This window comes from Cricetulus griseus, chromosome 2 (genome assembly GCF_003668045.3).
Source record: "Cricetulus griseus strain 17A/GY chromosome 2, alternate assembly CriGri-PICRH-1.0, whole genome shotgun sequence".
Classification (NCBI taxonomy): Eukaryota; Metazoa; Chordata; class Mammalia; order Rodentia; family Cricetidae; genus Cricetulus; species Cricetulus griseus.
In genome coordinates, this window is record NC_048595.1 from 158058834 (window position 1) to 158083190 (window position 24357).

At 40.1% G+C, this 24357-nt stretch overlaps 1 protein-coding gene across 2 annotated transcripts in view; it reads left to right on the forward strand.

Annotated features, from left to right (window-relative positions):
* The first annotated feature begins 1659 nt into the window (after positions 1-1659).
* Lypla1 (lysophospholipase 1) overlaps positions 1660-24357 on the forward strand; it is a 28751-nt gene continuing 6053 nt past the window's right edge. Inside the window, exons 1-6 of one of the 2 annotated variants that reach the window (XM_027398932.2) lie at positions 1660-1818; positions 2328-2359; positions 17257-17322; positions 18895-18942; positions 19634-19704; positions 22976-23049. In XM_027398932.2, the coding sequence (XP_027254733.1) occupies positions 1750-1818; positions 2328-2359; positions 17257-17322; positions 18895-18942; positions 19634-19704; positions 22976-23049 (360 nt within the window). In that variant the 5' untranslated portion in view covers positions 1660-1749. The remainder of the gene's footprint in view (positions 1819-2327; positions 2360-17256; positions 17323-18894; positions 18943-19633; positions 19705-22975; positions 23050-24357) is intronic. The other variant, XM_027398931.2, reaches the window with a different exon arrangement.

Consider the following 24357-nt stretch of genomic DNA (forward strand, 5'->3'; position numbering starts at 1 on the left):
GAGCTGGCTGGGGGCCCAAAGATAATTCCAGCTACAGGTGGTGATGATGCTTATGATCTTGATAATCATGGTTTCACAGGTATGTACTTATCCCCAGACTTGCACAGCATTTTGTCGGTGATATTCAATAAAGTTGCTTATATTTTTAAATTTCTATTGTGGCTGTTTTGTATTGTTACATAACTAACAGGCTATTGCTTATATCTAAAATTATACTTTCCTGCACGTTTACTGACCTAGTATGGCTATATTGCTAAATTTTTCTTATTGGTGACTTTGTTTCATTTTGTACAATCATATCATCTGAATAATTTTAAACTTTTTTTCCTTTTGGGGGAGTTTCAAGACAGGGTTTCTCTGTAGTTTTCGAGGCTGTCCTGGAACTCACTCTGCAGACCAGGCTGGCCTCAAACTCACAGAGATCTGCCTGCCTCTGCCTCACAAGTGCTGGGCCTAAAGGTGTGCACTACCAATGCCCAGCAACTTTTTTTTCCTTTTAAAACACTTTTATATTTACTTCTTTCCCTTACCTGGGGAAGAAAGAAATCATTCAGAACAACAGAAACAAGCTCGTTGGAGGATATAAACCTCCAGAAACATTGCAGGAATTCAGAGGTAGGAAAAAATAGATGACAAGTACCCCAACTTGAGGTGTCCTTGTTTTCTCTAGTGGGATAATGGTAGGCTCTGGAAATCTACGTATTTCATCATAGAGAAACTCACCTAACAGTGATTTGTATCATTTCATGTTCATACTGAGAGCTGATGACAGTTGTGCTTTCTTTTACAGTCACAAAGACCCAACAGCTTGACTTAAATGGACAGTGGCATCGTAGGGTGTGGCAGCCCATACCTTTGGTCCTAGCACTCAGGAGACAGAGGCAGTCGGAGTTCTATAAAATCAAAAAGTGAGAGTTCTAGGACAGCCAAGGACACATAGAGAAACCTTGCCTCGAAAACCCAAAAATACATAGCAGACTAAGTCTTGTGTGTTCCATTACCTATGGTTTTGGAGAAATTATCATCAATTTAACCGTTTTTTGAGACTCTACAAAATTTTCATCATTAAAATCCAGGACAAGAATGATTTAAAACAGTATCAGTAAGACCTCCGAATCCCTCACTGAGACTGTCCTATGGAATTTATTTAAGTGGGCTGTCTTTTAATGTTTAGTTCACCGATAGCTTCCCAGTCTTAAAGAATGTTCCCTAAAAACTGTGTATTTGGTGTCCTCACTGAATTGTAGACTTCAGAAGGTCATGGCATTTTGGCCTTAGATCTTTGTCTTTGACTAACCCTTCTCAACTCAAACAAATCCCCGCACAGAAAGGTGGCCATGCTTAAACCAGCTAGTATCTCAATAAGTCTCTGCCCATTAGTTTATAACGCTGACCTGTTTGGGGAAGTGGAAGTGGGTTCGGAAGTGAAGCCTGTAGGGACCACAGCAAGCGCACGCACAGCTGTCGGCTCACGCCTGCGCGCGCGCGAGAGGGTGACCTGAAGTCAGCCGCATCGGCTTTTGGGTCCCACGCTCTCGGGAAGCCGCATTGTGACGCGCACGCGCGTCCGCGGAGGGGGCGGGGTCTCGGGGCCCAGGCGGGCGAAGCGAGCCGGGGAGGGCGGTGCGTGGGCGCGCACGCGCCTGAGCGCGCGCCCGGAGGGGCGGGCAGGGAATCTCGGCTCGCACGCCCTTCGCCCGGGCGCCCGAGCTCCCTTCCGCTTCCGACGCGCTGTCCGCCTGCCGGTGGATGTGCGGCAACAACATGTCCGCCCCCCTGCCCGCCGTCGTGCCTGCCGCCCGCAAGGCCACCGCTGCGGTGAGTGGCGGCGGCCGGAGTTGGGGGTCCAGCGGGCGCAGCGGGACCCAGGCCGCCACGCGTGGATGCGTCCGCGCCGCTCGCGGGCTCGCCCGGGGTCGCGGCCGGGACTCTGAGCCGGCCGGGCGCAGCCTTCCTGGCTCGCACTCTCACCCCCCAGAAGCCGGTCCCAGGGCTGGTACTGAAACCGCTGACCTGCATGTGTAACTGTGCCGCAGGAGCTCAGATTAACTTTTGCTCCCGGAAACTTTTGTGAGGAAAAAATTCAACTGGGCATGTGAGGCTTTCGTGACTTGACTTTAGAGACGGCTGTCTCGATCAGACTGTGATTTGCCTCGAAGTGCTACAACGCCGCATTCTTTTAGCAACGAAAAGCAAGGCGTATGGAAATTAATTAGCTTGTGGAATAATGTTCTAAGTTTTTAGGCCCTCTATTCGCTTTTGTAACTTAGCCAAAGCTACAGTGTGTAACAGTTCAGTGTGGGCTTATCTTTTTTCTTCTCTTTTAGGTTATTTTCCTTCACGGATTGGGAGATACTGGGTAGGTACCATTATTAGTAACAGTTATGAGATGGGGTCATGCTGCTGTTTACTGGTCAAAGGTTGCGGAAGAAGGCCGAAATTGTAGGAACAAGTGTTGCTAGTTGCATTTCTCATAGCCCAGTGACGAGACTGGCGTTTCTGCTTACAAAACCTCCAGATTTCCCCCTTTATCTTGAGATTTTCGTCTTCGATTTTGTCTCTGAACATGTTAAAATTGTTAACTGCTCTTTGGTTGGGTATTGGATACCAGAGAGGAGTGGAATGTTTGCAGAGGCAGGGTGCAATTGAGAGCGTTCCGGGGGAATTAAAATTTCAGAGCAGGTTGAGAAGGATTAGTTAAGTCTGTTAAGAGAAATAACGATAACATTAAGCATATAGAGTCCCAAATCCGAGAGTTGATGGTTTCTTAAAAAAGAAAAGGCATAGGGGGCAACTCAAAGATTAATTTTTATCAAACAAATTTTGCTTTGTTTTTGTGGTTCTGGAGACCAAACCCAGGCCTTATATATGCTGGACAGACCCTGTACTAACTTTAGGTTATGATTTTCTGTTACTCATTCTTTTTTTCTGTTGAGAGGTTTTCTCGTGTTTAATTCAGTGATCTGATTGAAACCTGGGTTACATAGGACTGTTACCAAAATTAAAATTGAAACTAGGGAGATGACTCAGTGGTTAAGAGCACAGGCTGCACTTCCAAAGGACCTGGGTTCAGTTTTGAACCCCCACATGGTGGCTTAGAACCCCTCAGTAACTCCAGTTCCAAGAGATCTGATCACTCTTCTGGCCTCCACAGGTGCTTCAGGCATGTGATGTACAGATATACATGGAGGCAAAACACCTGTACACATAAAAAGATTAAATTTTTAAAAATCGGTAAAAAAAAAAAACAAAGATAAATTTTTATAAAGTAGCCAAAATATTATTAAATGTTCTTTCCAAGGAGTTTTTAGGCCCATTGCTCCAAAAATACTCAAGAGGTTGAGACAAGCAGTTTGCTTGAACCCTGGAGTTTGAGATGAACCTGGGCAACATAGTGAGACCTTGCCTTGGAATGAATGAGGCATTAAGCTGAACTAGTCCCTTTCAGGTAAGACTGGGTCTTACCCTCCTAACTTTAGAGATTAGATTTTCAGCTAGATTCTTGTTTTTGGAGACTGAGTCTTTCTGTGTGGTCCTGGCTGTCCTGGAACTAACCCTGTAAGTCAGGCTGACCTCAAACTCTGCATCCTGAGTGCTGGGACCAAAGGTGTGTCTTAACACTGCCTGGCAAGGGCTAGAGTTTTTAAAATTACTCTGTGTGTGTGTGTGTCTGTCTGTCTGTCTGTCTGTCTGTGACCATCTGGACATTTTGGAGGTGTCTGTTTTCTCCTTCCACTTGGTGGGTTACCCAGATTGAATTCAGAAAGTGCCTTAGCCCACTGAGCCATCTCACCAGCCCAATTACTATTATTTTTTTCTCTGTATCCAAGAGTGACCCAGAATTAACAGCTATCTTCCAGCCTCCACTTCTGTTTGATAAACCTTCAAATTAATCATCTAATTGTCACCTGATCTTCAACTGATTTTCCCTTTGAAGGGATAATGTCTCTTTCCCTTTCCTTTGCCTCTCCTCTGCATGCACAGCTTGTCTTTGTTTTTGTTGAGATAGTCTCTCTGTGCTGGCCAAGCTCAGTGTAGACCAGGCTTGCTCCAAACTTGTGATTCTCTTGCCCTGCCTCTCCAAAGCTGTGTTTATAGGTGTTTAGCACCATGACACACAGCCTAGGGGAGCAACAGTTCTTTTGTGTGTGTAGAGGCTAGAAGACAATCTTGAATGTTCTCCACTGTTTTCCTTTAAATTTTTGTTTGCTGGTTTTTAGAGATAGGGTCCAGTGTTGCCCTGGATTTTTGGTTTTGGTTTTGCTTTTTTTTTTTTTTTAAGATTTTATTTATTTATTATGAATACAACATTCTGCTTCCATGTATATCTGTACACCAGAAGAAGGCACCAGATCTCATAACGGATGGTTGTGAGCCACCATGTGGTTGCTGGGAATTGAACTCAGGACCTCTGGAAGAGCAGTCGGTGTTCTTAATCTCTGAGCCATCTCTCCAGCCCTGCTTTTGCTTTTTAAAGATAAATTTATTATGTGTTTGTTTTGCCTGCCTGTATGTAGGTATGGTGCATGAGTGCGTGCGTTCGTGTTTGTGTGTGTGTGTGCTTGTGTGTGTTCGTGTTCCTGAAGGCTATCAGATGCTCTGTAACTGTAATTGTGGACAGTTGTCAGTGAGTGCTGAGAGTCTAACCCAGGTACTCTGGAAGAACAAGCGCAGCAAGTGCTCTTAACCACTGAGGTAAAGAGTAAAATGTGAAGAAAAAAAAAAAAAAATCAGCCTAAAGATACCAGAAACTTATGCAATAGGAAATGAGTTATTTGCTTCATGTTACAGTTGTTTATGTAAAAATTAAAAATAGCCAATTATGAAAATAACTCATGAATTATCACTAGAGAAGTGGTAACTTAATTCCATGAATATACAGTGAAACCAGCCAGTCTAAAAGTAGTAGTTTAGTGTTGAAAACTCTAACAGACATCTGACGTGCTCATGTGTAACGTGTAATACATTAAAATGAATATTGAGGAAGTCTTGTTCTGTATTACATACAGTCAGTTTTGTAATTTGAAAATGTTACAATTGTATGGCAAAAAAAACCCCAGAATGTTAGTGTTTAAAAGGGGAATGCAATTCACATGACATTCCACAACCCAGATGTAGCCTATTTATTTTCAGATCATATAAAAACTTTTATTTTGAAATATTTCCAGACTTACAAGAGTTCCAAGAATAACATAAATCCCTCAGTCCACTTTATCTAGATTTACTAATCTTTCTTTACACACACACACACACACACACACACACACACACACAGTTGCAGATGTGATAATTGTGTGCCACGTAACTCTTACAAGCTATATATAAACTGAATGCTTTTTTTGTATAAGGATGATGTCTTATGTAACCATGGAACAGTTATCAAATTCAGGGCATTTAATATTATCTAATGTAGCACATGTGCAGGTTTTGCCAGGTTGCCTCAGTAATGCAATCCGATTCATTGTCACTCATGCATTTAGTTGGCACATCTGTCTCTGTGTGGCAGAATGTTTCTGTTTTTGGAAAGAGTGATGCCATTTGTCCTATTATTCTTTGTTTGTTTTGTTTTGTTCTTTTCTCTTTTTTTTTAGTTTTTCGAGACAGGGTTTCTCTGTGGCTTTGGAGACAGTCCTGGAACTAGCTCTTGTAGATCAGGTTGGTCTTGAACTCACAGAGACTGCCTGCCTCTGCCTCCCGAGTGCTGGGAATGAAGGCGTGCACCACCAATGCCTGGCTTGTCTGTCTGTTTTTAAGATAGTCTCTGTACATAGCCCTGGCTGTCCTGGACCTCACTATTGTAGATCAGGTTGGCTTTGGGCTCACAGAGAACTGCCTGCCTCCAAGAACTGCCCTGTCTTCCAAGTACTGGGATTAAAGGTATGGGCCCCAATGCCTGGCCCTGTCCTATTATTTTTAACAGGTCACTTGCACTTATTAAGGTGGTCTTTCCCAGGTTTCATTACTGCATTGATTTTCTCTTTGTAATTAAAAAGCAAGTCATGGCCTGGTGTGGTGACACGTGGTTGCAGAATTGTGGTGAGTTGGTAGGTGGTGTTGTTTTGCTCCAGCTTCTGTGCATCGATGAAACACCAAACTCAACAAACCCACATGGAGTTTATTGGGAAAGGGAGTGAAGGTGTTGGCTAGCTAGGAACAGAGATGGAAGGGGGAAGGGAAGAGAAAAGAGGTAAAGAGAGAGGACAGGAGAAAAGAGGAAGACAGGAAAAGTCTAGTCTGCCCCAGGGGAACAGCAGGAAAGAGAGGAGAGAAGGAAGAGATAGTAGAGAGGAGCAGGAAAGAGAAGAGAGCAGAAAGAGATGAACAGGCAGAAAGACATTAAGTGGGTGGGGTCTTTCTCTTAAAGGGGTCCTTTGCACCTCCATGGAACCCTGGGCTTAGCAGTGTACTGCCTGAGTGCATTCTGCCAGGTGACAGGGGCAGACCAGCATAATGCCTGAATCTTTACATTCCCACCTTTATTATTAAAAAGGTGTGAGGAGTTAGGTATGGCAGGACAGGGAATGAGGGCATTGAGTTCTCAAGACTACTTCCTGCTGACCCTGGGGCATTGACCATCTTTGGGGGGCGGGAAGCTGGGGTGCTGCCACATCCTGGGATAGCTGGTAGTTTCATCGAAGTTCAGGCTGTATGGAACTCTGGTGCCTCTCAGACCTGGGTGGGTCCAATTCAGCTCCCTGAAACTTATAGGAATTCTTTGAGTTTGTAAAAACCTAAGTTTTAGACATACTAAATATTTGAGACTTAAGTTGCCTATGTAGAGTTAGCTTACATTCATATATATGACAGACAGGACATTTAAAGAGACAGAGTAGACTTAAAACTGTCAGTGACAAGAAAGCAGATCCACTGCAGATGGAACAGGCAGGGTTTTTGCATGAAATGTGTGCCCTACCGGTCCCCAGAAAGGCACACCATTCTACAAACAAGCCATGCACAACAGAGTCAGCGAAAGAAGAAATTAAAGACAAAAAAATAAAAGGTAAAAAAGAAAATGAATTGTGTCTGGGTTTGTCGGCAGAATCTGGCTAGTCTGCCCCTCTGCCTAGGCTGAGGGAAGGGAGTAACCCATGGAGTGGGCCAGCCTACAGCTAACCTGCATGGTTGCCCTCAGTCAAGATGGCAGCTGCCATAAACAGGTTCCCATCCACTGGAAGAAGTTAGAAAGGTCCTGTAAAGTTTTAAGATACAATTTTGTTGGCTTGTTTCCCATGATTGAGGCAGAAAGATATATGAAACCCATAGGACACTGGTGTCCAAAGGGCACAACATCCAAAAAGACCAGCGTAGGTCTGAGAAACAAATGCACCAGTCAGTATGGATGGTACTAGGGTACAAAACCGGAAAACCTCATTTGTGGGGGAAAATAAAAATTAAAAACTCAGAGCATCCTGAGCAGATGCTGTCTCAGGCCAGCCCCCTGTGAGCTGTTGGCTTCTGTACAGAGGAGAGACATGGTAGCAGCACAGTTGGGTAGAAAAGTGGAAGAGGAAAGAATGTTTAGAAGAGTGTAGAAGGCTTGAGTTATTTAGGAAACCATTAAAACTAAAGAGCAAATTATGTGTGTGACAATACTTTGAGACTATAGATATGGTTCTTTATCCAACTTTCACCCAATATTTTTAGCAGTTAGTTTGCTCCTGCACATATGTGTGTGGACAAAGACTAATTTAATGGATTATATTCCATTATTGTTGTGCTTTAAGTTGGCTTAACCTTTCCTTTTAAAATAGTTTTCAGATGCAAAAGTTTCTGAAATAGCATTTATAGCTTCATGTATCCTTCACCCAGGTTACCCATTGGAAATGTCTCTGAACTATTGAGGAATAAGTTGCAGAGGGATGTAGTTCAGTTGGTAGAGTGCTTGCCTAGCATGCAGGAAGTTCTAGGCTTGGTGACTGGTACTTCATAAAACCAAGCAAGGTAGTGTATTCCTGTGTGAAGTTCACTCATAAACTGTAACAATATAATGAGTTTGGAGAATTTGTGGTTAGCCTGTATAAGATTTGTCTCAAAGAAAAAAAAAAAAAGTTAGCCAGGCACAGTGGCACACTCCTTTAATCCCAAAACTTGGGAGGTAGAGGCAGTTCCAGGACAGCCAGGACTACACAGAGAAACCCTGTCTCAAAAAACAAACATTTAAAAAAAAATTGCAGCCATATTGCCTCATTAGTCCTTTATATTTCAGTGTGTATTTTACAAAATGTATTGTGTTTTTATTTATGGAGGGGGTATGCATGTGGAAGCCAAAGGACAACTTTTGCTTTTGAGACTTGGTTCTTTCCCTACACCTTGTGAGTTCTAGGGCAAAGCTCTAGTCATCAGGGTTGGGAGCAAGTGCCTTCTTTACCCTCTGAGCTTTCTTGATAGCCTCAGTGTGAATTTTTAAGGACCAGGACATTCCCACCTGCTAACAGTATAGTCACCAGTTCTGTCTTATGTCACCATGTAATCTCCCAACACCATGCCTATTTCCTTTAGTTGATCTGATCCAGTCCAGGATTATGGGTTACATTTACTTATGTCCTTCAGTCTTTATCTGGATTAGTCCTTGATGCTATTTAAGAATGCAGGCTGATACATAGAATGTCCCTCAGTTTGGGTGGTGGGTGCTTGTTTTTTGTGACAGTGGCAGGCCGGCTGGCTGGCCTCAGTCAGTTTGAGTTATCAGATGACTGACCCTGTTGCTGTTTGTCTCAGGCACACATGATTTCCATTCTTGTTCCAGTATTGATGATACTATATTTTTATCACTTGGCTAAGATGGTTCCTAGTAATTATGAATAATAATTGAATATGAATAATTTAAAAATACTAAATGCTTACATGTTTCATATTTGAAGGTGTTTGGTATTACTAAAGCTAATCTTTTCCTCACCATATTCTCACTAATGGATTTATAACTAACCAACTTTCTAAGGTTATATCCACACCACTTTCCTCTGGCCTCTTGTTTCCTACTTTTGCTTCTTTTGATATATTTGCATAGTAGTCTCTGGTCTCACATTTCCATGTCATATCGAAAGTCTGGTTTTATGTCTATTCTCAAGATCCAACCTATATTAAGTCATTTTGCCTTTGGCCAGCTAGGTGGAAAGACTGATGAGAATTTAGATAGTTTGAGGGAAACTCCTTGCAAAGATCGGGCCAGAATCATTGCTGCTATTACAGAATAGGGAACATAGTGGAAACAGTGCTTTATTTCACAGTCCCTTCTAAAAGATAAGCAGATTGGAGTGGATATGTAAGTTTTTTTTTTTTTTTTTCCCCTAGATGCTCAAACGTTAGCTGGTTGTGATGATGTACACTAAGTCCTGCTAGCACACATAGACTGAAGCAAGAAGTTTGGAAGCTCCATACCAACCTAGACTATACATAGCTGAAACCAGCCTGGACTACATAGCAAGACTCTTTATCTTAGTTTTTTTTAATTTTTAGATTATTTATTTTTATTTTATGTGCATGAGTGTTTTGCCTGCATACATGTGTGTATATCATGTGCATGCCTATTGGATCCCTTAGAACTGGGATTACAGATGGCTGTGAGCCACCATATTGGTGCTGGGAATCTAACCTGATCTTCTGCAAAAGCATAAGTACTCTTAGCCACTGCCCAACCAGGCCATTTCACAAACTTGCATTATGCAAGTTTATTATTAGGCTTTGCTCTCTCTCTCTCTCTCTCTCTCTCTCTCTCTCTCTCTCTCTCTCACACACACACACACACACACACACACACACACACACACTTATTCATCTCTCTTACACATACACACACAAACACATTTATTCATTGGGGTGAAGGTGTATACTTGTGCATGGATGTCATAGAACAAGTGATTAGGTTTTGAATATTGGTTTGTTCTTAAAGCTCCGTGTTAAGTTCTTCTACCTGTGAAAAAATTTAAAGGACAGAATACAAATTGACCTAGACAAGGCCGACCTTGAAACTCACAGATATTCCCTGCCCCACCTCTGGAGTGCTGTATTTAAAGGCATGAGCCACCATGCCCCACTCCTTTTGTTTCTCTTATGTAAGAGTTTTTATTTTGTGCCTAGGACAGAGGTTGGGACACAAATGACCCGAATTCAGCTTACCACTTACTGTTATTATTTATTGAGATATAATTCACATACCATAAAATTCACATCTTTAAAATATATGATTGGGTGATTTTAGTTTATTTGTAAAAATCCTCACTGCCTTAACTGCAGAATATTTCTAACATCCCACAAAAGACAGACTCTTTACTCCCCAGGCATTACTCACCTATTCATTTTCCATGCTTCTGATTGTTCTGAATGCTTCATATAAATGGAACCCAGACTGACTTTCGACTGCCTTCTTTCACTTGGCATAATGTTTTTTAGGATCATGTATGTTGTGACATAAACACCACATTTTCCTTTGGGTGGTGGTGATATACACTTGCATATTCAGATGTAGGGGCCAGAACAGTGTAGCCCAGGCTGCCCTTTTTTAGCCCAGGAATGACCTGCCTCCGCCTCCCCAGTGCTGGATTACAGGTATGCACAGTTCTGCCTGTTCTGTGTAGTGCTTGAGATTGAACACAGGGGTGTTGTGTAAACTAGGCAAGCGCTCTGCTAATTGTGCTATACTCCCAGCCCCATGACTCCAGCTTTTTTATTCTTCATCCTTGAATTTGAATAAATATACAAGCCACAAATGGTCATAAGGTTAAAAGCCTGCAGTGTAGAATCATTTTATATGGAAAAAATGGCCAAGACTTTGTATATCAAAAAACATGGTAAAATTAATGTTAATTTTTTTTTTTTTTTTTTTGGTCTGAGTCCTATTTTCCTAGTTGCCATATGTTTGTCACTAGTTCTCAATAAAATGAGATTACAGGGAAGTGAGGCTATCAAGTATTTTAGTTAGGCATATTAAATCAAGCTTTGTTATATGTGGCCATTTTCCTCCTTAAGAGACTGTGTTGCTATCCATTTAAGGATGGCTTTTAATTCCCTGTATGGCTCAGTTAGCCTTAAGTTTATAACAGTCCTCTTGCCTTAGCCAGTCAAGTATTATACATTACATGTATGTGTTGCCAGGCCAGGCTTGCAGTAATACTTTGAGGAAGATAATTGAACCTGTGTTCCATTTGGACTCTTAATAATTAGTGGACAATTGTTTTATAAACATGGTTTTTGGTGACTGTCCATTCCCTGAGCACTAATTAACTGAAAGAAACCATATCATGGCTTATTTAGTTATCCCTGAGGTCATTAGAACAAATCCCAAAATAGAGAATACACTAATGATATGCTTAGAAATCAAAAAAGAAACTGAAACAGAGTTGGCAGTGAGCAAAGAAAGAACCTTTCCTAATGTGGCTGGAGTGTTGCCTTTTACAGGGATTCAGTGTTTGTGTGTGTGTGTGTGTGTGTGTGTGTGTGTGTGTGTGTGTGTGTGTGTGTGTATTATGTATTTAGTTACAATAATTACTTGATTTTTTTTTCAGACAAGGTTTCACTGTGTAACCCAGGTTGGCTATAAACTCATAACCTCTTCTGATTTAATTGAGTGCTGAGATGACCCAGAAGGTTTTGTATTTTATTTTGTTTTAGATTTATTTTATGTATATGAGTGCTTTGTCAGCATATGTGTACCTGTGGAGATCAGAAGAGGGTAATCTAATCCCCTGGATCCTATAATTAAGGACAGTTAATTCCCAGCACCATGTGGGTGCTGGGAACCAAACCTATCCTCTGTAAAAGCAAATAAGTGCCATCTCTCCAGCCCTACATTATGTATTTTAAGTGCTGCTTTGGTCACATGGCTTAAAAGGTTAATGCTCAGAGGCAAGGATTGCCTTAATACTTGATAATGTCTGGCTTGGTTTGGTAATCTGGAAGTGCAGGTATATATCAACACCATATAAAGTAGTGTACATTGTAGCACATGCCTCTGTAGACCCAGTACTCAGAAGGTTAGGCAGGAAGATGGCCTTGAGTCTGAGGCCAACTTGAGCTGCTTAGTGAATACTAAGCCATCCAGTTAGTGTGACCCTTTCTCAACAAAGAGCAACCCCAATTTGATAGCCATCTTAGTGCATTCATATGGAATCTCACTGTATGTGCTTGCTGTGTATGTGTGGGTTTGAAGAGGGTCTTAACTGTGCAGCACAGGCTACATTTGAACTCCAGCTCTTCCTGCCTCAGCCTCCTGGGATGACAAGCATGTGTATTCTATCAGCCATGGGTGGTTTTGACTTGTATTTCCTTAATAACTAATGTGATGAGTATCTGTCCTTGTGTTTATTGAATATTTTAATGTTTAATTTACAGAATATCCTTTGTCCATTTGTAAATTGGTGGCCACTTTGTTAATTATAGGTGTTCTGTATATATTGTGAATAGGTACTATTAAATGTACAATTTGCACATAATTTTCACTTCTGTAGATTGTCTTTACTTTCTTCATAGTGTCCTTGAAGCACAGATTTTTAATTTTGCTGATTTATAGTTTATTTTTTCATAGTCATTTTTTCCTCGTTTTTTGAGACAGTGTTTCTCTGTGAAGCTTTGGAGCCTGTCCTGGAACTCACTAGATCTGCTGGCCTCTGCCTCCCAAGTGCTGGAATCAAGGGCATGCACCACTACTACCTAGCCATGGTGTTTTTTAGCAGTTGTGGCTGTTTCTTTATGGATTTCTCTGGTAGAAAGGACAGGGAAATGTTCCCGTGGTTCTTTGTATTTTTCTGTGTAATTGTTCCCCAATAAACACCCATTTATCATTTATCTTGGGTTTAGTGATATACATCCTCGCCTTCAGATTCCCAGTTTTTTTATAGCTCTATCCTTACCCTGGTATTGTACTTTTTCTTATATTGTTGTATGAGCTTGAGGTCTGTTTCCATTTATGTAGCTCTTTGTTTTATAGTTTTCCAAGTAAATCTTAGTACAATCACACACACACACACACACACACACACACACACACACACACACCAACTGTCTACCTATCTAGAGGTGGTGGGACCTGAGAGGGAAGAGTTGATAAATGAGGTGGACTAAAGCTTCATGCAATAGCCAACTTTATGCAGAGCCTCAGACAAATTATAATGAGGGTTAAGAAGAGTCACATGAGTAGAGTGTACAATCACAAGGACAAGCCACTTGTGGCAGATAAGCCGCATGTAGCAAAATCATGGTTTCTTCCATGGAGGCACATAGACAAATAATAATAGCCAGGTGTAATGAGTAATCTGAAGTAAAGCTCTCCTATCTTCTACACCTGGGAGGATTAGGAAAGCACATCTCAAGAACATTCCATGTTATTGAAGAAACTAGGATCACAAGCCTCTTGTCTTGGTTTGTTGGTGCCTTCTCACAAGTCCTCAGAATCTCCTCACACAACTCTGTTCTTGAACTGTGTTCTGACAATACACAACACAAATCCACATGAGCTTGTACTTAGACACAAGCACAAACCAAATTCCTAGAATAGCGTGGATCATACTTTTTAAATCTTTTTGTCTTGAACACTTGGAGAACAATGGATTAATACAGAATAAAAGTTTATAAAAGTATTTTAAAGTTATGGTGGACAGTTTTACAAAGGAAATCTGGTTCAAATGACTTCTGCCTAATCCTTTAGGAAAGGTGATATGTAAAAAGTTCAAGTATAATGTAAGAGTAAATAAGCCAGAAACTATATAGAAGGAAAATACATCAGAAGATTAGCTGAGGTTGGTTTGGTGGCACAAGTCTATAATTCCATACCTGATAGGCTAAAGAGACACTAAGAATGAGGACAGCCTCTGGCTGGAAGGATTGTGACTTTTGTTTGGTTGTGTTTTTTTGTTTTTATTTTTTTGTTTGTTGTTGGTTTTCCAGACAGGGTTTCTCTGTGTAGCACTGGCTGTTCTGGAACTCACTCTGTAGACCAGGTTGGCTTTGAACTCACAGATCCTCCTGCCTGCCTCTGCTTCCTGAGTGCTGGGATTAAAGGAATGCATAGACAGGCAGTACTGTGACATCTTACATACTTTTTTTTTTTTTTTCAGGAATTTTTGTCTTCTATTTTGAACATGTGTTGATTTTAGCACATATATTTTTAAATGTTTTAACTTACTTGTTGAGAATTTCATAGGTCTATTTATTTACTTATTTTTGGTTTCTCAAAACAGGGTTTCTTTGTGTAGCCTTGGCTGTCTTGGAACTCACTCTGTAGACCAGGCTGGCCTCTCATAGAGATCTGCCTGCCTCTGCCTCCCAAGTGCTGGGATTAAAGGCATGCGCCACCATTGCCCATCACATAGAGTATATTTTTTATCATATTCTTTGACAGTCCCCTAACTCCTGCCAGATGTTCTCTTCCCTAACCATCTGTTTTTGGGTTTCAATGCAGCATAAATAAAGGAACCAAACATTCGAATATATGAGACTGTGGGGGGCATTCTCATTCAAACCACTGCACTGTTATACTCATAAATCAGAGTATTGCTCAATCACCATTTATCCCTGTGAACATTAATCAGTGGAAGTGAAGCGTCCATGGCGTAGAATAGAGTATTTGCTTAACTATGTAAAGATGTGTTGTATTTGTTTTGCAGAATAATTGTTTCACTATATAAAGATGTTTCCCTTGTTTATGCCGAATTTGTTTAACTAATTAAAGATGTGTTTTACCTTGTCTGCCTAAGGTACCTGATTGGTCTAATAAAAACCTGAACAGCCAATAGCTAGGCAGAAGAGGAGTAGTTGGGCCTGGTGGGCAGAGAGAAAAGCATAGCCAGCCAGCTGGGGGCCAGCCAGACATGGGTGAAGCAGGACAGCATGATGGACAGTATGCAGATGAGGTAAACAAGCCTCAGGGTAGCACATAGATTAATAGAAATGTGTTAATTTATGTTAAAGAAAAAAAATGATCTGGCTAGAAACAAGCCAGAGCTAAGGCTGATCATTCATAATTAATAGATATCCATGTCAATGTTTGGGGGCTGGCAGTCCAAGAGAGCCACCTATACTTCCAGTTGGGCATAAGCTCGATTTCTCCATGTTTGATGTAAGTAGGCTATGTCTTCAACAATAAGGTCTTTACCACCAATTTATAGAGGATATCCAGTAGAATAGCATTGCCACTAGCCTATAAGTTTGGAGCTGCAGTCTCTGGGACCCCTTTGGCCAACAACTCAAAAAGATGTAACCCGTACATGATATTGGAGTTTTTATTTGGTGGCATGTTATGATAAGTTGGGGTATTGCCCACCCATTATAATGTGAGTCGATTTAAATTCTTTTTTTATATGTACCTGTTTTAGGAAACTTCTATTGCAGCAGGTCTCCATATGGCTTTTCAAAAGCTGTTAGTGTTAGTTATCCCTCACCACGTTCCCTCTTTCCTGCATTACCATCCCTCACCCCACTTAATCCTCCTGCTCTAATTTCCCTTTACCCCTTCATAACTCTGTATTCTGTATCCTCTTTCTTAGAAGACCCCTCCATCCCTAAACTCTGGGTTTTCTAAATGGCATATACACATCTTAAGCATAAATGCTAACTCCCCCTAATGCAGTGTTGCAGGATATTTCATCACACTGTGAACCCTGGGATTGTGTTTTTTTACTGGAAAAACCTGTTTCTAGTTGTGGTGTGCCTCAGCCTTAGTACACACCCATAATCCAAGAACTTTCTGCTTGAATATTGTAAACAGGGTTACATAAAGTCAACCATAGGTCAAGAGGTAGAACAGCCAGTTGGCAGAGAAAAAAAGAGAGAGTCTGGAGGATGGATAGAGAGATGCACAGGAAGTAGAAGGGAGGGACATTCAGTCTGAGTTTTGTTTGAGACAGTGTAGGAGAAAGCTCTATTTCTAGGATGTTGGTGGAGGAAAAAGCTCAGCTGGGTGTTTTCTTTGCCTCTCTGAGCTAGCAGGATTTCATCCAGTCATCTTTATTGATATAGAACCACAAAGACTTAGTTGAAAACAGTGCAGGATGATTGTTTCAGCTCCATCCATTTACCTGAAAATCCTATGATATTTTATCAGCTGGATTGTATAATGTACAACTGTATAAATATAGTACATTTTCATTTTACTTTCATTTGTTGATGGACATCAAGTGCTTTCCATTTCTGGCTATTATGAATAGAGCTGCAGAGAACATGGATGAGCAAATCTCTTTGGTAGGATGTAGAATCCTTTGGGTATATGCCCAAGGTAAGTTGATTCCCAGCTTCTTGAGGAGCCTCCTAAGTTTCATAGTGGCTGTACAAATTTGTACTCCTACTCACAATGAATAAGCATTCCCCTTTTCCCACATCCTTACCAACATGTACTGCCATTTGTTTTTATTAATATTGGACATTCTGAATTGGGCTAAGATAAAATCTGAAAATAATTTTAAGTTGTCTTTTCCTGATGATTAAGGATATCAAACATTTCTTTAAATATTTCTCAGCTTTTAGTATTTTATCTTTTGATAACTCTTAGTTCTATACCCATCTTAGATTATTTCCTTGATGTTCCAGTATTTTGGAGTTTCATTTTGTTATATAGTTCTTTTATATTCTAGTTAACTAATTCACTGTCAGATGTATGATTGGTAAAGATTTTTCCCTATTCTGTGGGTTACTTCTTTGCTTAAATGATAGTGTCCTTGGCTGTACAGAATCTTTTTAGTTTCCTGAGATCCCATTTGTTGTTAGTCTTAATGCTTGTGCTATCAGTGTCGTATCCAGAAAGTCCGTTACTGTGCCAATGAATTTGAGTGTATTCATACTTCCTCTTTTCTATCAGTACAAGGTATTACATCCTATGTTAATGTCCTTGATCCACTTGGAGTTGCATTTTGTATAGAGTGAGAGATGAGGCTCAGTTTCATTCTTCTGTATGTCGTTGTCCAGTGAGATCAGCACCATTTGTTGGAGATACTGTCTTTTCTCCGGTATTTTTTTGTCTTCATCAAGAATTAGTGTATGTGCTTATCTGAGTCTTCCATTCTCTACTATTTATCAATGTGTTTGTTTTTATGCCAGGGCTGTGCTGTTGTTATTACTACAGCTCTGTGGTGTAACTTGAGGTCAGGGATGGGGATCTTCTCAGCAGTGTTTTTATTGCTCACCAATCATTTTTATTTCCTTATAAGTTTTGAGATTATCCCTTACTCTTACAGTACTGTAAGGAGCTAACTTGTTATAAAGTACTGCTCTGTATCAGTTTATTAGAATTTAAAAGTTATTAATAGCATGATTTTAATAATTTTCTACCAGGCACGGATGGGCAGAAGCTTTTGCAGGTATCAGAAGTTCCCACATCAAATACATCTGTCCACATGCGTGAGTATTTCTAATATTTAGGGTTTTTTTCTTCAAAATCTAGAACAAATTGTAATAGTTTTGCTTTTCCAGAAAAATACATGAATATAATTGTTTCTCTCTTAGGTTAAAAAAGACTACTAACACTAATGCTAAAATATTTTCTTGGTTAAATTGAAAAAGAAATCCTCTTTTGAAATTTAAGATATTCTTCTAAAGGTCAGATGAACTTAAAGCCACAAAAATTCTTTCAGATATGTAAGTACTTGTAGAGTTCCAAAGATATCATGTGTTATCTATAAATGGGTTATGAGCTAGATTTGTGAAAAATCTTCATTCAATTCAAGAAATTTGGTTTTTATTAATTAGAGGCAGTGTGATACACTGTCATAGACGGGGTCTTAGCACCTGGCTCTGAAAATGTTTGCTGGTGTTAGGAAGCTAGCAAGTTTTGAGCTAGCTCCGAAAACCAGTAAGCTTGGCTAATTTAAGGTGAAAGGTTGCTAAAAAAAGCGAGAGGGGAACTAAAAACATTGGGTCCATGCTGGTAGGTTAGTGCTTACACTTCAGAAATAACAGGACAACTGAGATGACAGTGGAAAGGGGAATAAAGTCTGGGATTTCCTTGTCTGGAGGCAGAGGGTCTGACTTACCTCTGTAGGCTACAGCTGAATACTTTAGCTAGAGTGATTTGAGATTTAGCTAGTGTGAGATTTGAGTTGGACATAATGAACACTAGGGTAGAACTTATATTTATTTATAGGTCTCTTAATCAAGCAGGTATGTAACTAGGGAGTAAGCAAAATATAATCCAGGCATATTGTTACAATAAATCTTTCCGCCACCCGCTTGAGTTGTGCCCGCCACATGGATGGACAAAATAATACTCAGAGACTTATATTATGTACAAATGCTGCTTGGCCAGTGACTAGGATTTCTCATCTGCTAGCTCAGTCTTAATTATCATAAATCTATAAGACTTATCTTATTGGATGCCTTCTGCTGGCATCCTAATCCCTGGGATCACATGGTGGCTCAGAGCAGAGAGCAGGAGGAAGAACAAAGGGGAAAGGGAACCACTTCCTGCTTGTCCTTGCTTAAATATGGGTCTCCCTGCTATGTCACTTCCTGCCTGGATCACCACTTCTTATTACATTTCCCAGAATCCTCCTTGACTCCTAGTCCCGTCTAACTTGCTGCCTCATTGGCCAAACAGTACTTTATTCAACAATCAATAAAATGAACATACACAGAACTACATTCCCCATCAGCATATGGGGATTGGTAGTACTGTATCTAGCAATTAATTACTCTTACCAGAGTCTCCTTGTATATATATTTCCAGTTGTCTCAGTTCCTAGAAGTTACAGTTAGTAAGAAAGGCCATTGAGACAAAAAGTACTTGTTATGAGCCAAGTTTAGTCCTGAGCCAACTTGGTCCTCTGCAACAGCTGCTTTGCCTTCAGAAAAGAGTTGTGGGACAAAAGGAACAGAGCTTTGCAGATGGAGATGTGACATGTACTGCATGTTAAAGCCATAATGTGACACTTGGCTCTGTTATCCTGATGTGCTGTTTCTTTCTTTCCCACATAGTCCTGTTATGCCTGTAACATTAAATATGAATATGGCTATGCCTTCTTGGTAAGTAAAAGTTTACTTTCTTATTAAGAACCTTTTAGTCACTGGGCAGTGCTAGCGTACATCTTTAGAATCCCAGCATTCTGGAGGGAGAGGCTGGTAGATCTCTATGAGTTCCAGGCGAGTCTGGTCTACAGAGTGAGTTCCAGCATAGCCAGGGCTACATAGAAAAACCCTATCTCAAAAAATAAACAACAAAAAACCATTTTAATCTTTTCAGAAGAGCTCTTGTGTACATGAATGTTTTTTGTTTTCTTTAGATATTTTTTAAATTGCTAGAGAACAATTAAACTTAACTTCTATTCCAGTATTCATGCTTTATTAAGCTAACTGTGTTAACTTAAGAAGCTATATAAAAGGTAGAAAAACAAGAGTGAGTAATAAAGAGAAATCTGTGCTGCTGCTTGGTATTTGTTGGGTACATTAATCAAACATTTGATTCATGAGACAGGCACACTGATTATATCACAGCATCTTTGTTCTGCCAGCTGCTTGCCATTCTGGCTGGCTGGTTTGATGGTAAGGTCATTTCCCTTGCAGTCCTCTCAAGATTTCTGTTATACCCTTCACAGTCAGAAAGAATATTAGTGAGTGTCCCAATTTCTCTACAGATTAACTTGAAATTAGTAAATGTATCTGCTAAGTATGGACTTTTAGACTCTAATAGTTCTTTTCTTGTGGCCTTATTTTCCAGGTTTGATATTATTGGACTTTCACCAGATTCTCATGAGGATGAATCTGGAATTAAACAGGCAGCAGAAAGTGGTGAGTACCAAAAGTGTTTATGAAGGCAAACACATTCATCAGTGTTTTTAGTAGATTCAGTAAAGATTGAGTAAATGTTGTTTTTGGTAGATTCACTACTTAAATTTGATTAAATGTGACAGTACCTAATCCATTGCTTTATCCTTTTCCCTTACTTCCTGCCTTCCTCTTCTCCTCTTCCTTTTTCCTCTTTCCCTCCTATTGCTGGAATCTCTTTCCTGCCTGGTCCCGCAGCTGTTAGCCCCAAATAAACACACAAAGACTTATATTAATTATTAAACTGTTGGCCAATGTCTAGGGTTTCTTACTGTTTTTAATTATTAACCCATTTCCATTAATCTGTGTATTTCCACGTGGCTTACCAGAGAATGCCTAGACCTGTTAACTCCTTTGGTGGCTACATGGTATCTCTTTGCGGCGCCTCTCTGCATCTCTCCCCAGCAGTCTCCTTGTCTCCTATCCCTGCCTCTCTCCCTGCCTCTATTGGCCAAACAGTGTTTTATTCATCAACCAATAAGAGAAACATAAACATAAGGACATCCCCCATGACCCTCCTTTCCTCCCTTTGCCATGCTGGGGACTAACCTAGAGCCTCACAAATAGTAGACAAGCACACAGTGTTCATTCTGATTACTCTTTGTATCTATAGTCAGTGGCAGCCATGTAACCACCTATATACATTCTCTTATCTATAGTCAGTGGCAGCCAAATAGATGGGAAGGAACAGCATATATATGCATACATACATACTTGAGCTCTGCTGGATAGAGATTTTGTTTTGATTGACATAAGCAAAGCTGAGCATTGTGGTACCTATCTGTAATCCCAGCTCTTGGGAGGTTGAGGCAAGAGGATGGCTGTAAGATATAGATTCCATCCTAGATTCCACAGCAAACCCTATCTCAAAACAAAAATAGGCACTGGAGAAAATAGTGCTTTGCTTAATAGTTGTATATAGTTATTAAAGAGACTTGAAGTAATGATAATGACATAAAGATAACTAACAGTAAAAGTGATATAAATAGTTACTGTTAATGAAATAATGATAGATACTATTTTTTACTTAGCTCCTTACTAGCTAGCCATTTCTTATAAATTGGCTCATTTAACACTCCTGTGAATTTAGTACTCCATTCTCCATTATAAGTATTGTTTTGTGAGTGAAAACATAAAAACAAGAAACTTTTCTTTCACGTGCATGTTGGAGTTAAAATATCTTTGGGTTTTTCATACAATGCAGTGACTGGCAATGACTTTAGAATAGCCTTAAATGGTGACTTCTGTTTGTGGGCCACATTAGAAGAAACCAGTCCAGGTGAGAATTGGTAACTGCAGAGTCTTGGAGCCGTGTACATAAGCTACTTTTTCTACTTTTATGTTTATTTGAAGTTTTCCAAAATAGATAAAAGAATTTCTTACTCTTTTAAAAAACATCTTTAAATTTTTGAGATAGAGAAAATATATCCAAAACACATTAACTATCTGGGAATGTGAAACCCTGCCCAGTGGCTTTTTAGATTATCCGAATGTATATTAATGCCAGAATCTTAGAGCCAAGGTTTTGTCTTAATATTAAATGAGAAAAATCTTTATTTGGGTAAAACTGTGTTAGAACCTGTGGAAGATGGAAGAGTTATTCTGGTTAGTAAGCCCCTGAGTAAAAGATTGTCTTTTAACAGTAGTTATTTCTTTCCTCTCAAATGAATATTGAAGAGAATGAAGGTCAGAGAGTTGGCTAGGAAGACAAGGATAGAGAGGATATGCTACTGAATAAATTCTGGGAAGGGCATCATGCCTATGCTCTTAGAATGTGAATTTAGAACCCACTGCTCTACAAATGGCTGCTTTCACTGTGGTTTGTTAAAACATTTTTGTTTTATACTGTGTAGATTATACCATCAGTTGGTGAAATCTAGAAAGTAACACTAAACCATCTCAGGCTCCTGGGCTGGATGGAGTTGACATTCCTCAAGCCCACAGCTGCCGCCCCTTCCTGACATCTGGACTGTCTATGCCCCTCTGCTCATTTGTCTCAATAATTCTTTCATTTCCTGCTGTCAAACCACGGTCACATGCTGTTCATACTATGGACTGCTTTTTCTTTTTCATATAAACTTTAAGAACTAATTTTTTAAAAACTAATTTTTGTTTGTTTTGAGACAGAGCTGTCCTATAACTCACTCTGTAGACCAGGCTGGCCTTGAACTCACAGAGATTTGCCTGCCTCTGCCTCCCAAGTGCTGGGATTAAAGGCTGGAGCCACTACACCCAGCTTAAACTTTTAATAAACTAAAAGTAACTAAATTTGGACGTGGCTGTCTATAACTGAAGGTCCAGGGATTCTAATACCCCTTTATGGACTCTGGACCAGGCATAAACAGGTAGGAACACGATTTCAAATGACTCCCTCATCATTTACTATTTCTATTTAAACAGAAATTTGTAACGATAACTCTTTCTGCTAGCCGCTCACTTCCACCATCACATTAGGGCTCCCAAATAACATACAGAGTCTTATATTATTTACAGTGCTGCTGGCCAATGACTAGGATTTCTTATCTGCTAACTCAGTCTTAATTATCTGGCCAATGAGTAGGATTTCTTATCTGCTAGCTCAGTCTTAATTATCAACCACAATCATCAATCTATATATTTTATAAAGACTTATCGAGGATGCTGGCAGAATGTGTTCTCTTCACATGGCGACTCTGCCCTTTGCTACATTTCCCAGAATCCTCTTTCTCTCCTAGTCCCACCTAACTTGCTTTCCTATTGGCCAACAGTGCTTTATCAACCAATAAGACAAACATATACACAGAAGGACCTCCCCCATCAGAAATTATAATCATTTGAATTATAGGAAAAAGTAATGCAGTTTTTAAAAATGTCATTAATGGTGTTAGACACTGTGAGCCACAAATTACATATTCTTTAAACATATTCCATTTTAAAATGACAACTTTTACCTAATTTCCATTTGGTTTATTGGACAGAAATATAAAATGTATACTAGAACTTACCATAAATAAAAGGACATACAGCTCTCTGTGGGGAGAAGCTGTGTCACAGGAAGTTAGAGGAGTGTTAAGCTCAGCAACCCCTAGAGAGCCTAAGGAGTCACATACGTGCCACATTGTGTTTTTAAATAGAATGCTTCAAAGTTTTCATTCATTTGTGTCTTTAATATTCCGTGAGTCTGTTATTTTCCTCAGATTTTTAGTTATCAGGGGCTTAACTCCGAAAGTATTTATGATACTTTTCTTGTTTCCAGTAAAAGCTTTGATAGAACAAGAGGTGAAGAATGGCATTCCCTCTAACAGAATTATTCTGGGAGGATTTTCTCAGGTAAGCTTGATTGGCTTGTCCATACATCAGCCTATTGATCTACAAGTTTACCTTCAGTTGTGTTTCTTTGGAATAGTCTCTTTTTTGGAGCTGTTACAGAATCTTAGATGATATAGCTGCTGAGTTAAAATTGGACTGGATGGACAATTTCTGCCTCCTAGACTTCATTTTATTTATTTTCTAGTTTCTTATCATAGTCATGTTTTTCTTTTAGATTGCCTCTGGATGGCCTGGAGTGGTGGGACACACCTTTTGATCCCAGCATTCAGGAGGCAGAGGCAGGTGGTCTCTCTGAGTTTGAGGCCAGCCTGTTCTACAAAGTGAGCTTCAGGGCAGTCCCAAGGCTGTTACAGAGAGAGAAAGGGAAACTCTGTCTTGGAAAGACATACACACAGACACATGAAAGATTGCTTTCAATCATTAAAAAATAGATTGGAACCTAGAATGTATTTTTTCTTTCTTCCTTTTTTATTTTTTTATGATTATGATTATTATTATTATTATTTGAGACAGAGTCTTTCTGTGTAGTCCTGTCTGTCCAAGAAGTCATGCTATAGACCCTGCTGGCCTCAGACTCACAGAGATCCATCTGCCTCAGCCTCCTGAGTGCTGGAATCTAAGGCATGCGCCACCACTGCCCAGCTAGAATGTACTTTCTTAATGTAACCACAATATACTAGTTAGGCTTTTTTGGGTGAAACAGAATTATAAGAGAACAGGTGTTAAGGGCCTAGGTTTCTAAGATATAAGTACAGTATTACTTGGGTTTCTTTCTTCAGCCTTGGTAATTCCTCCATGTCCAGCGTCTTTAACATCCTTCCTAGTTTGTTTTGTGGTGTCCGTGATTGCCCTAGGTCCTACACAAGCTGAAGAAAAAGCTCTTTATCACTAAGTTATATCCCCACATTGAACTTACACTTACTCACCAGTTTCCAAGTAACCTGTCCCCAGAATGTTCTAGCTTCTAATCTCCTAAGTCAATAACTATGAGAAATGTCAGTTGAGACAATAAAACTCAATGGAATGTGAAAATGTGGTTAATATAAATTTAAAAAGATGTTACTGATGGGGAACTGAAGAGTTGGGGCAGTGGTTAAGAACACTTACTCTTCCAGAGGACCCAGGTTCAATTCCCAGCACTCATATGGCAGTTCACAACTGTCTGTAACTCTAACTGCAGGGGATCTGACACCCACATGCACACAAAACAGCAATGCATGTCTTTAATCCCAGAACTCAGGAGGCAGAGGCAGGCTCATCTCTGAGTTCAAGACCAGCCTGGTTTACAGAGCAAGTTCCAGAACGGCC